Consider the following 12,582-nt stretch of genomic DNA (forward strand, 5'->3'; position numbering starts at 1 on the left):
ATGTTTCACGCTGAACTTGCAATAAACAGGTTACCGGTATGTAAGGCTGGATTCAGCCTATATGAGTGGTGTGTTCATGTGGAATGTCTCCCTACTCGCTATTCGGACATGTAATGGAAAAGTACTTCAAAAAACAAAACAGGTGGCACAAAACGAATCCCATGAGGATTCGTACCCGACGGAAGGGTGACTGTCCAATATACAACGGACGAAGTTGCTCATGTCATCATCTCGCTAGATCTCGCTAGTTCTCGTTGGAATCACGTCCAAACAAGCAACAATTGCTGTCTTCACGTGTTGCTCTATTGAATAAAACCACATCCACTTATTCAATCCAAACCTTGTGTCAGTCTCTTGTAACAATAACAAGCTTTAGTGAAGCTTCAAGATGGCTCTTTTCTCCAACCACAAACCTCAAAGGAGACGCGGAAGGAGTAACACGTTGGCGATTGAACTGCTAATTGTGGAGTCGAACTAGTCTAATAGAAGGATAAAATCGTTAATATGTACTGTAAAATAGAGAATTCATCGCCAAAAGCAACTCAAGACTAGTGCTTACAATCTTGTTGTTCAACGGTTGATGTTGTTGGCAAAGCAGGCTTCAACGTTTGATGTGGATGACTTCTTGATAGTTTCAACCTTCCAACCAGTAGCAATAGTAGCCTTGACACGCGCGTGGCCCTCATTGCTACTACTACTGAAAGACTGTGCAATTTCAACAATTGGCCGTTATTCTTTGCAAACCCATCACAACTTTGTCTGCAGTCCAGCAGCACCACCAACCAATACTTGACGGAAGCCATGAGCAAATTCGGAGGCGGTGCCATATGTCCACGTTGCTCAAAGACCGTCTATGCCAACGAATCGGTACGTTCACCTCGATTGCCGCTGACAACATTCATCATTTCTTTGATCTTGATTTGTGGCCCACCAGGTCAATTTACAATGATTCTTCCTCATATAGGTTAATGGTCCTAGTGGGGGTAGCTGGCATAAGGCGTGCATGACGTGTAAAGTAAGGATTGCCACAATCTCTCTCGCAGGTCAACGAATTTGGCTAACACTGTGACACCAGGAATGCAACAAGCGTCTCGACTCTATGAACTTGACTGAAAAAGATGGAGAAGCATACTGCAAGACCTGTTATGGCAAATTATATGGTCCAAAAGGGTGTGTTTTCGCAAGGATTATCTCAAACCTGTTGAGTTGACGCGTTCTCTCTACACGTCATAGCTATGGATACGGAGGTGGAGCAGGCACACTCTCCACAGATTCAACAATCACCAGTATACCTAGATCTGAGTCAGGACTCCAGGCTGCATCACCATCCCCTCGTACCTCAACAACCACACCGAGTGCACCTGAAGCTGAAGCGCTGAAGAAGTTTGTTGGAAGTGATGTGTGCCCGAACTGCTCAAAACAAGTCTACTTTGCAGAGGTCAGTCCGTGTCGCCTTGGCTTGGAGCACACCAGATCGCTTGTTTGACTTCGTCAGAGACCATGCCATATCATCCTTCTCAGAATGCTGACTCTTTCTCGTTTCTTCAATAGCAACAACTGGGGCCAGGTGGTATCAAGTACCACAAGTCGTGTTTCAAATGTACCGACTGTGGGAAGAGACTCGACTCGACACTATCTGCTTCAAAAGACAACGTGCTGTATTGCAAAGCATGTCATGGAAAGAAGTTTGGGCCAAAGGGATATGGATTTGGAGGTACGTGAATTCATTTCATTAGTCCTGTCGCTGCGTCTAATTTTATCTGTCTCAAGGTGGATCTGCATTCCTGACTGTTGACTGAAGTCGTGTTTTAAAGTGTAAATACAATACATTGTGAAGAAGTCTTCCGGAATTTGCAATATCATTAGTGATTATACCCCGTAACGAGAGGCAGGACTGTGAAAAGTTTAGGAATGCTTTTGTGTTTGTTAATTGATTGAAACCTGTAGTATTTCGCGATCCCAACATGCCGAAACGTTAGGGGATCCCACATATATGCGTGCACGTTGCAAACAAGCGTGTTGGTCGTGATGTTCATCATTTTCGTCTGCATTTGTTGCTCAACTTTCAACAAAAACACGAATAATCACATCTACAGCCATGAACGGTAAAGGAGGAGCTCAGGTCAACACTGGAGCAATCACGCATGCCACTGATACGCTTGGCTTACCACCTCGACCAGAACATCGCCCAGCAGACGTCCACAGTGTAGTAGAAACCGTCGATCGGTAAGGCAAGCTGGTTTTACTTTCAAATTTTCCATCCTTTTCATGTTGTTGAATTGGTACTGCTGATGGCCTTGCTTGTTGGTCATAACGCTGAGCATCGTGTTTGATGTGTCTTTTTTTGCCAATATCAAAACTCGAAAATTGGGACGTGACGAGCTTTGGGTCGGAAGCTTGTCCAGTACGGAGGATGGAGACGATGCATTGAAATCATGGGAAATGATATTGAATATTCTGTCTCGCTCGGCTCACATTTAACCTTCCAAAACCAAACTTAGATACAATCCAGAAAACATTCCCAAACTAGAAGAATATGTCCGACAACAGCTCGAAAAGAGCTTCTACGACCGAGACGCCAACCTATCAATGCTAAAACTATACCAATTCAACCCCAACCACTCAATCCACCAACTTGACACCACCATAAACATCCTTATAAAAGCCCTCACAGCCCTCCCAGACCCAGACTTTAACCTATATCTCGCCCTCCTTACCGAAGAAGTAATGACGGAAGAAACTATAGAACGTCTAATCGCCCTCCAACAACTCCTCGAATCATGTCGCTTTGAAGAATTCTGGAAACTGGTCGAATCCACTGAAAAGCTCCCCACATTACGTGACGTGCTTGAACCATGTCGTGATTTCGATGTAGATGTACGTGATTTTGTAGCATTGACGCTGAGTATTGCGTACCAGGCAGTGCAGATGGATTCGCTGGTGAAATATCTGGGGTTGGAAGAAGGAGAAGATGTGCGTGACTTTATAAAGGAGAAAGGGTGGAGTACTGAAAAATCGGGGAATACGTTGTTGGTTAAGATGGTGTCTAGTGTTAGTGTCACAAAGCCGTTGATTGTGGAACAGCATGTCAAGTTTGGGGATTTGAAAAAGATTATTCAGCATGGGAGGATTTTGGCTTGAAAAGAATATCAAAGGGAGAGTTGGAGGCGTTGTGTCTGGAGATTATAAAAGCATATGCGTATTCGAATATAGTATAGTTTCGCAACCAAGATCTTGAGATTTCCAATGAAAAGTTTTTAAACAGCGAGTCACACCTTATGAGAAGCGGCCACTGAATCTATACGCAAAAAGCAATTTCCAATACGAAACTTTAGCGTGTGATAGACTCGAATCTACCCCACTTTCAGAGTATGTTTTGACGCTGTAGGCGCTAAAAATCATAGCGAATTGCAACAAGTTGAATCCTTTGGGATGGATGTTAAATGCTGCCACAAAAGGTCCCGAACCTTCTTGCACTGAAGATTGTTGGTGTTGTTGAATCGTCAAAACGCAGGCGGTACTTGCACAGCGCCAGCTTGGGAGACAAGTGACTATTCCTTGGCATGCGAGATCATAATTCATTACTGAATCGAGTTCCTTACACACATCCATGTTTTCATCCCTGCTTCACAGCGTCTGATTGGTAGAGGCTTGGTTTTGGTAAAGGCGTGATGAACGTCCCATTTCCGTTTCTCTCACCAAACAAACAGATCTCTAACTGGAAAAGCTACAGCGCAGCTATTTGAGTAGTTCCATCTCAGTGCTATATAGCTATGACCGATCTCATTACGGCCATCAGAGCTTTATGCAATGTAAGCCTTTAATTCTGCTTTTATTCGACGGATTGTGGCGTCGTTTTTTGATGTATATTCAAGAAAAGGCTTGAGATGCTGACTACTGTATTTCCAAACCGATGACAAGGATTGTGGCTATGATGACTTTGTTGGGTGTCTTGGTAGAAATCCCGACATTGTGATCCTGAGTAGCAAACGGAACATCAGACACACGAGAGCTGCGGTGCATGAACATTTTTTCCCAAGATCACCCGTCCAAAGGCTAATGCGCTGTGGTTACACTTTAAAGAGGTATCGCTCTTGGCCTCTGCTTTTCCAAGCCTTGATCCTTATAATGACTCTCGCAAAATGGCAACATTGTAATGATATAAACACGCTTCCAATGTGAATCTACTTGTCAACTGAATCAAATTATGTGTTTCGAATTGTTGGAGCGAAACGCAAACTCAATTGATGACAGGAGCAGAATCAAATTACGGCACGAGCACTAAGAGAAAGTTTCATTTTGTATCCAAAAAACCTATTTGTATCGTCAGCCCGCACATGCGCCTCATTCGTCGAGTCCTTCCAACCGAAAATCCAAACACCTCGATTTTTGTGAGGTTCTGATCAAGTGGTTGCACAGCTGGAAACCTTCACGTCAAGGCGGTTTTAAGGCTTAAATAATGGAGCTAACAAGCTTGGCCTATTGAGACAATAAAACGCCAAAGGCTGAGACGAGTGGAAAGGCTGAGTGTTTCCAACATTATTTGTGCTCACTTGGCTGCATGACGTCGAAGCATGACATCTACTACGTAGGACGCTTGAAGAGAAACGAGCTGCATATTCAAACAGTTGCAATTAGCTATGACGGAGAAGAATGAGGATCCACTGAAAGCCATTGCTGTCGCAGATCTAGTTCAACCAAGCAAGTTGAGCCAGGATGAATTGAACAAGTGGAAATGGTCAAGGTTCTCCCCTGCTGCCAAGGCGAGAATTGTGACTGTGGCTGCATTAGGAGGTTTAGCTATTCCCCTTGGTATGTACTTTGTTGGATGCAGTGACGAGACATCCCCCACGTTTTGTAATTTTTTGGATCTACCGAGAATTTCACCACTTACGGAAGCTATCACCCTCGAATTTCTCATGACATGTATCTTGAGATCTGCTCCGTCTCTCGTTAAGTCATGACGTTGATCTAAAGTTGTGTTCAAAATACAGGCAGTGCAATATACTACCCAGCACTCGCACAAGTCACATCAGATCTTAATATAACAGACCAGCAAGTAAACGCCAGTATCACCATCTACTTCATCTTTCTGGGAGTTGCACCTTTACTATGGTCACCATTATCGGAAAGCTATGGACGGAAATCAATATTCGTCTTCACCATGGCCATGTGGACGGCTGCATCAGTCGCTTCAATCTTCATTACTAATCTGGGGTACTTGTATGCTACTCGTGTGATTCAGGGAGGGGCTGCGCAAGGATGTATGTGTTTTGTGTTGTGACTTTCTGAAATTTGAGACGGCGAGGTACTGAATTGACGCATCATACTACTGGTTTTCTAGTTGGACTGGCCAGTGGAATGGTGGCGGATATATTTGAACCTGCCCAACGTGGAAGAGCATTCGGTTATATGTGTATGTCGTTGGAACTTCAAAAAGGATTTCTCAATTCAAGCTAAAACGACACAAATACATAGCGCTAGGATCACTAATTGGCCCAATACTAGGACCAGGTCAATTTGATTGAAGTCATCCCAAGTTATTCAATATATCTTACGGTTCTTCGCTTACTAGTCATCGGAGGCACTCTTACACAATATTTCGGTTGGCGATCAACATTTGTCTTCCAAGCAATAATCGGAGGTGGCATTCTCCTCTTGGGGATTTTTGCACTCCCAGAGACTCTCGTACCTCCAAACTACCAACCAGAAACCGGCCCGAAAATCAATGCATTTGGTTATATTCAACGAAAGTATGGCAAACTCAAGACACCTAGTTTACTCGAGGCCATCGGATTTCTGGCATATCTACCAGTTCTTGTACCGGTATTGGTAAGATTATCGACGTTTGGGTCCCAGATTGCAGTCACCTCGCAACTTGGACGTGACTATCAAGTGTAAGCATTATGAAGAATGACGAGTATGAATACTAGAAGCTATGTAAAACTTTGTTCTCTTACCTCCCCCTAGTATATATGGTTTCTCGACACTCGCCAGTGGATTAATATACCTACCAATTGGTGCAGGCTTTATAATTGGGTCCATTATTGGAGGTAGAGAATCGAGCGCTCGAGCTTCTTTTTAGCGAGTGCTAAATTTTTCATCCAATCCAGGATACCGAACTGATCAAGTAATGGAGCAAGCACGCAAGAAAGTCGGTGAGAATTCCAAACCAGTTCCTGAAGCAAGACTGCGTAGTGCGGTGCAAGGAATCTGGATTGCTCCAATGGTATGTGCACAGTCGTCTCAAGTCATCAAAAACTATCCACTCTGATACTTGCTGTATTCGTGTAGGGATTCTTGCTGCATGGATATACTTTGAATCACAACTTTCACCCTGCTAGTATGTTCGTTTCCTGAAGTAACTGTACGAGAACGACACCTGTGCCGTAACGCAGAGCTTCAGTACCATGTATAGGACAATTCTTCATTGGATTTGGTGTCATGTTTGTGCAAAACAGCCTGAGTATGCTATTGATGCTTCATGAATCGGATCCTTAAAGAACCTCAGAACTAATGGAACCAATTCCCCTTTCTTCAATCTCAGACACATATTGTGTAGATATATTCCCTCGATCCCCTGCTGGAGTCTCTGCCATCGGTCAGTGCCTTTCGAAAACGTTCTCCTTCATCAATCAAATGAAACCCAACTTTGAAATCAATTACCTTCCAATCAGGTACTGCATTCATGTTCATCTTTGCTGGTATCGCGGCCAGTATAGTGGTACCAGCCATCGCGGCTCTGGGAGAAGCCAACTTTGTTGCTATGCTGGCAGGGATTTGCTTGCTGTTTGGAATTCCGTTATTTGCTCTTTACTTGTTTGGGGAGAGGCATCGTAAGAGGTTTAAGAGATGGGCTCCGGTCCAGCCTGTTAAAGTTGCGGCATAAAACATAACTCTAGTCAGGGGCTGTGGAGAGTGGTAAAGTAAAGGCCCAAGTCTTGTTAGGGGCTTTGTGAAAGATCAGCATGGACTTTGGTCAGTAACACGAAGTAGCAATTATACCGTTAGTTGTAATTAGAAGAAGTAGTAATATTCTGGTATGTGAAAACAATTAATAAATAAAGTGAATTTTCAACTTGAAAAACACCCTTGTTGAACCTATGACATTTTGGATTCAAATATGGTCAAAAAGGAGTTCAATGCGCTGTCTCAATACATGCATCAAATGAGCTCTGTTCGACATCACTCTATTTGGGCTCGAATTTCAGCACTGCGTGGAATGGTCACCAACCTGAATGCTTTTGCATCGAGTGAGATGTACATTGTGAATAAATTATTTACATTGGATCAACTCAACGAATAATGATGAGGCGATGATATAAAGCCCAAGCCCCAAATTGTTTGCCTGAAACACAAGGAGATGTTATAAAAGTTCCATCATCGTCAAGGGCCAATGCGCGAGAATACCTAGACATGATGGAGTTATTCAACGTGTTGCACTAAAAATGTGTTTGGAGCAATGTTTTGTGCAAGTTTCAGCAAACTTACTGGATTTGAATGTATTCTGTCAGGTCCTATCATCATATTCCTATCAGGGCCAGATAAATCGGTACTAGTATGGCTGTTATGGTCCATTCCTCCAACACGTGCTGAGCTATCGGTGCTTCTTTCTGGCTGTTGAAAGAACAAAAGATTAGTGGCATTCAGAGGATACATTGAAAGTGGGGTGGTGGATCAACCTGACTAATCTGAGGGTGAGAATCTTGAGCCTAATGAACAAACCAGAAGTGTCAGATGCCATAACGTACACAATGTGAAGAATCCATTCATGAACTTACTGGTATCGAGATGGTATCCGCCAAACGATTCCGCTGCTCAATTTCCTTGCGTGACAAGTGACTTAGGTCCACACTCGACTCGGCTCTTGCAGCTGCATCACTTGACTTTCGTGACAAAAAGCTCAGGTCGGGTCTTGCAGATACAGACTTGGCTCTTGCAGCTGCACTTGAAGCGGCCTTTGCAGCTTCATCCTAAAACGAATCGGAAAAAGTGGTATGTATCGTTTACAGCACAACTAGGGTACTTGAAAATACCTTTTTACGTTGCTCTTCAGCAGTTTTATGCAGCACAAGAGGACCAGCACCTCCTCTCCTCCAATAATCGTATCGATGATAGAGGGGCATAAACAACGAGCTTTTCAATAATACAGCAGAGAGAAACAGTGCTCCAACAGTTACAAATCCAATACCAATTACAGGTGGTAGCAGTGCAGTAGTCACTATAACCGATATTCCGAATCCAATCAGAGCAAGAGAGGAGGCTAAACCAAGAACCAACTGCATGTGTCCCATGACGGCAACAAATCGTTTTGCAGCTGGTGACATTGGGTCTGTGGCTGCTACTTGAGAGTTTGAATCGATTCCGTCGATTCCCGCATTATCATATCGTTCTCGTGTTTCGGCATCTAGTAGTACTTCCCGCGCGGATTTAATTGCTGTAGAGGATATGAGTGTTAGGACAGACCAAAACAGTAGCTGCAAGACTAACATATTACCATGGTAGGCCTCATTCATTCCTGGAAGTGGAGACTTGAATACACCGTAGGCGTTTGGATGAACAAGTAGTGACATCTAGAGTGAGTATGATGGTGAGATAACAGAAACTCTGTGATTCTTGCGCGAAGAAGGTCGTAGCGATGACCTTTACAGGTCATTTCCGAGGTCCAAAGATACCTCCACATTGTTCATAACATGTGCAGAAGCGCACAAAGATTTCATTTGATACTGAAACAAACAGCTGCTCAACGAGACATTCGCGACACCCTATCTCCTGTTCGACACATTCAGAGCAGAAATAGCTTGCAAAGGATGCGTACCTTGTGAGAGGCCATGCGGATCTCATCATGTGTATATTGCAAACCCTTCGTCAGTCCCACAACGCCATACAAGTCGTTACGTGTTTGAAAGTCTAAAATTCTCTTGATTGCATCCAGTCGTTCATGTGTAGAAGCCAATCGTGGGTTTGTAGCTGCTTGTCGATCCAATTCCGCTCTGACTCGATGTTCTTCTTCCCGGATGACATCGTCTCGTTTTACAAGACTGCGAGTAGTGGTGTCTTGGTTGTAAGCCAGAACGGCGACATCAGATGAATAGATTGTAGGGGAAAAGTGGTGTTTTACTAGACTGCGGGTACTGTCCTTGTTGAAAATCGTGTTTGCGTCGTGTACAGATTTGACAGGTGTTGGTAGATGGGCCAGACCAGTTACTGCATGTGCATGAGTGATATACATCCATGATATCAGGCACACAAGCAGTAAAGTGACTAGCTTGGTCATATTGTAGATGGAAGTGTTTCGGCTTGTTTTGTTTAAACATCAAACTTTGACAGGCAGGTTTCAAAATTATTCCCTGCAAATTGGAGAGACTAGAAAGAGGAATCAAAAAGTTAGAGGATCCAAAGAGTATGTGAGGGTGAATTCTACTAGACACCTCTTTTTGATAGCTCATCACCAGACTCATTGATCACATTGACTAAATAATAAGTTCAATGTGATGTTTTGAAGATGGAATTGTGAAGCAGAAACGAAAAAAATTACGCGTTTCTACACGTGATAGCTAACATATGCTCTTGTCTCTTACCCTCTTACCTTGCTTGTGTCTCAATCCCTCGTAAAAATCAAAACACCAACAACCTCACCAAAGCAAGGCTTGAAAGGAGTGGAATGCCGTGATGCTTTGCTGTCCTCTGCGACTGTGAACATTGTTTTTTCTGCTGCTTGTCCATCCAGCCTATGGAATTCGTCAAAGCAGGCCCAACACCCGAAACCAACATCACCTTGGTGCATTCGTTCTCGTTGTATTCCCATATGTTGGTACGTATTCTTGTAATTCTTGTTTTGATTCATCGGGCCTAGTTTGGTGCTTTGGAAGTGAGTTGCTCACCTCTGTCATCCATTGCTAGAAGGATATCAACAACCGGTGATTTGGTCAATTGGTCATTGGTTTGTCGATGACGAGCTTTGAAGTTTGAATTTGCGGATTTAGATTCTTTGCTGTACCAGATGGTGGAACTTGGAACACACGTGAAACAGCGGTACCCTTAGATGACCCAACACGCTCGCGTGTTGCTCACATCTACAATCTCTTCCTCACCCACAATCAGCGCTATAGACTGTTATGTGAAGGCATTGAACTGTGTCCGTCTAGCGCAAGATAAGGATGGTAATGATGTCGTGTCGTAAGCAACACATCTCCGTGAACACTTAGTTATTTGTTATTCTTCCTAATCTCCTTTGTTCGCACCTACAGCCCTTCACATTGGCTTCTCGGGAAACATAATTCGACGTCAAACGCCACGGAGGGCGGTATTCGCATTCTGGTTTACCACAGAACGTGAAACTCCCGGTCCTGTATTCGGATACAAGGATGAACGAACCTGATTTCTTCTTTCGACACGCATTCACGTGGGAGACATCATCATACGTTCCCGTACGTGTGGGATTATGAATAATGACACACGAAAATACCGTGTATTACATGCAACATCTGCTTCTCCATCGGGAACTGGAGTGATGAATTTGGGATTTGTGTTGCTGTCATCGACGTCGCTTGCCTGCTTGCTGGCTTGTATGTTGCTTTGGGTTCAAGCAAGTCACAGACAAAATGTAGGGATGACACCGTTAGTAGTAAATATAGGTAGTAGTAAGATGTAATATTATGAAGTCTGAAAACAAGTAGTAGATAAAGTGATTTTCAATCTGAAGAATGCGTTTGGTCTAACCGTGACAAATTCAGTTGAGACACGTTCAAAAACAGAGATCAAGCCTCGGAACACGTTCCAAATACGTTGTCGAGGGTTCTCGGTTTACGATTGATCAAGACCATCCAAGTTATTGATTCTTTTGTTGTTTGTCAGCAGCATCGCTGAAAGCTCCAAGTCACCGAAAACAAACAAAACTTGGAATTGGAGATAGATCACCGAGGTCTTGTGGCAAGCAAAGGACAATATAGCCAAGATCCATCATCGAATGGGACTAGTTCCATTCTTCAAAGCACTCTAGACACACTGCCAGCTCATAACTGAGCCAGTGCCCGTGACAACTTAATACCACGCCGAACAAAGTTTTTTATACGAGAACTGGTCTCGAGTGGAGGCAAAGTAGCCAGCTATGAAGCCCAAGAGAGCCTCGACTAGATCATCCAAAAAATGGCTGGAAGAGGAAGAGGTGAAACAGGAGTATGATTCCTTCGACGACGACTATGAAGAAGACGATCCGTACTTCGAACCACCAAAAAAGCAAAGGAGGAAGGGCAATAATGCTTCTGCCACTTATGGAAACGATTCCAAGAAACAATCTAGTGGTTACAATGAGTACATGCAGTCTCAACTGGCATCGGCTGAAGACATGCTCCGAAATATCCTAAAGGATTCCTACGAAGACAGGTTATCAAAGCTGAGGAAGGAGACTCTTTTACTGGAAAGTAACAGCAATGGAAACTCTCCGATCGCTTCTCCAAAGAGATCCAAGAAGGTATTAGGAAATGCTAGCGCCACACAGCCCAAACAGTTACAACACCAACTGCTATATGTAAACCAAACATCCATACCGCTACCCGTTATAACCAATCCGAAATGGTCGTCAGATTCTATAAAACAGACTGGTCAATCCATGATCAACGAGTATGGACTATTGGCCTGTCCCACAAGGCTGCCAACAACAACAACAAACCACTACCTCAGTGTCCAAGACACTCGTCATGTAGTAGCAAAAAGGCACTCTATAATACGCGAACTGACGACATCTCCATCATCAACAAACGACACGGTATCGCCACGGAGACAATCACTCGTAAACGTTGAAACATCCATACCAGCTCCACCTGTAACATGGCCCGTAGAACAGTTTATATCAGACGAAATACCAGACGACGCCACATCAGACCGGCTCCCACACCCATTATGTCTATTACAACCCATAACAATCATGACTCTTGTCAAACGATTCTTTACGGCGACGTATGTCCAATCCCCACTAAGTTTCCTGCATCCTCCGTCGTGGGCTACATGGCAAGATATAATTAAGAAGCCAGATTTACTATTATTAAGTGTGTGTCTTATGGGATCTCGATTCTGCACTTTGCCGGATCTGGAAAATATCGTCAATGAGGAGTCGTTGCCTCATTTTATTTCGGGTTATGATCGAGCTGCTGAAACTATATTTGAGGTTGTCAGGAAACGATTGTTTGGACATGGATGGGAGATTATGGAGAATATATCGCTAGAGTTATGTGAAGCTATGCTTCTTTTCGCACAGTATACGGGTGGTGAGTTGAATGAATGTGTTGATGCAACATTCGCTACGCGTATATGTGACTTTTCTGCTCACATCAACTCACGCCTTTCTCTTTCCTTGTCTGTAGATGTTGGATACCGATCATCATTCTCATGGTTGGTATTCGGAATGTCATTTAACTGCTGCCTACACATCAATTTACAAGTAGATCCAGATTGTCGGGCCTTCCATGGTAGAAAGTTTACATGGTTCGAAGCAGAACGAAGGAGACGCGTGTGGTGGGCTGCCTCTCAGTAAGTTTTTGTTGTTTGAGCAAATATTCAATATGAATGGAATCTCACAACAAA

At 43.6% G+C, this 12,582-nt stretch overlaps 2 protein-coding genes across 2 annotated transcripts; both read left to right on the forward strand.

Moving 5' to 3' along the window:
• Positions 1 to 801: 801 nt before the first annotated feature.
• On the forward strand, positions 802 to 1,799 carry SmJEL517_g01835 (uncharacterized protein; the record flags this gene model as incomplete). Its single annotated transcript, XM_031167763.1, has 6 exons — positions 802 to 867; positions 965 to 1,015; positions 1,076 to 1,170; positions 1,234 to 1,438; positions 1,552 to 1,714; positions 1,771 to 1,799. The coding sequence occupies 6 exons, from the start codon at positions 802 to 804 to the stop codon at positions 1,797 to 1,799; spliced, it is 609 nt and encodes a 202-aa protein (XP_031026370.1).
• A 299-nt stretch (positions 1,800 to 2,098) lies between these two features.
• On the forward strand, positions 2,099 to 3,141 carry SmJEL517_g01836 (uncharacterized protein; the record flags this gene model as incomplete). The annotated part of the gene is made up of 2 exons (XM_031167764.1): positions 2,099 to 2,226; positions 2,502 to 3,141. The coding sequence occupies 2 exons, from the start codon at positions 2,099 to 2,101 to the stop codon at positions 3,139 to 3,141; spliced, it is 768 nt and encodes a 255-aa protein (XP_031026373.1).
• Positions 3,142 to 12,582: the final 9,441 nt, after the last annotated feature.

This window comes from Synchytrium microbalum, assembly GCF_006535985.1.
Source record: "Synchytrium microbalum strain JEL517 chromosome Unknown SmJEL517_scf0006, whole genome shotgun sequence".
Classification (NCBI taxonomy): domain Eukaryota; kingdom Fungi; phylum Chytridiomycota; class Chytridiomycetes; order Synchytriales; family Synchytriaceae; genus Synchytrium; species Synchytrium microbalum.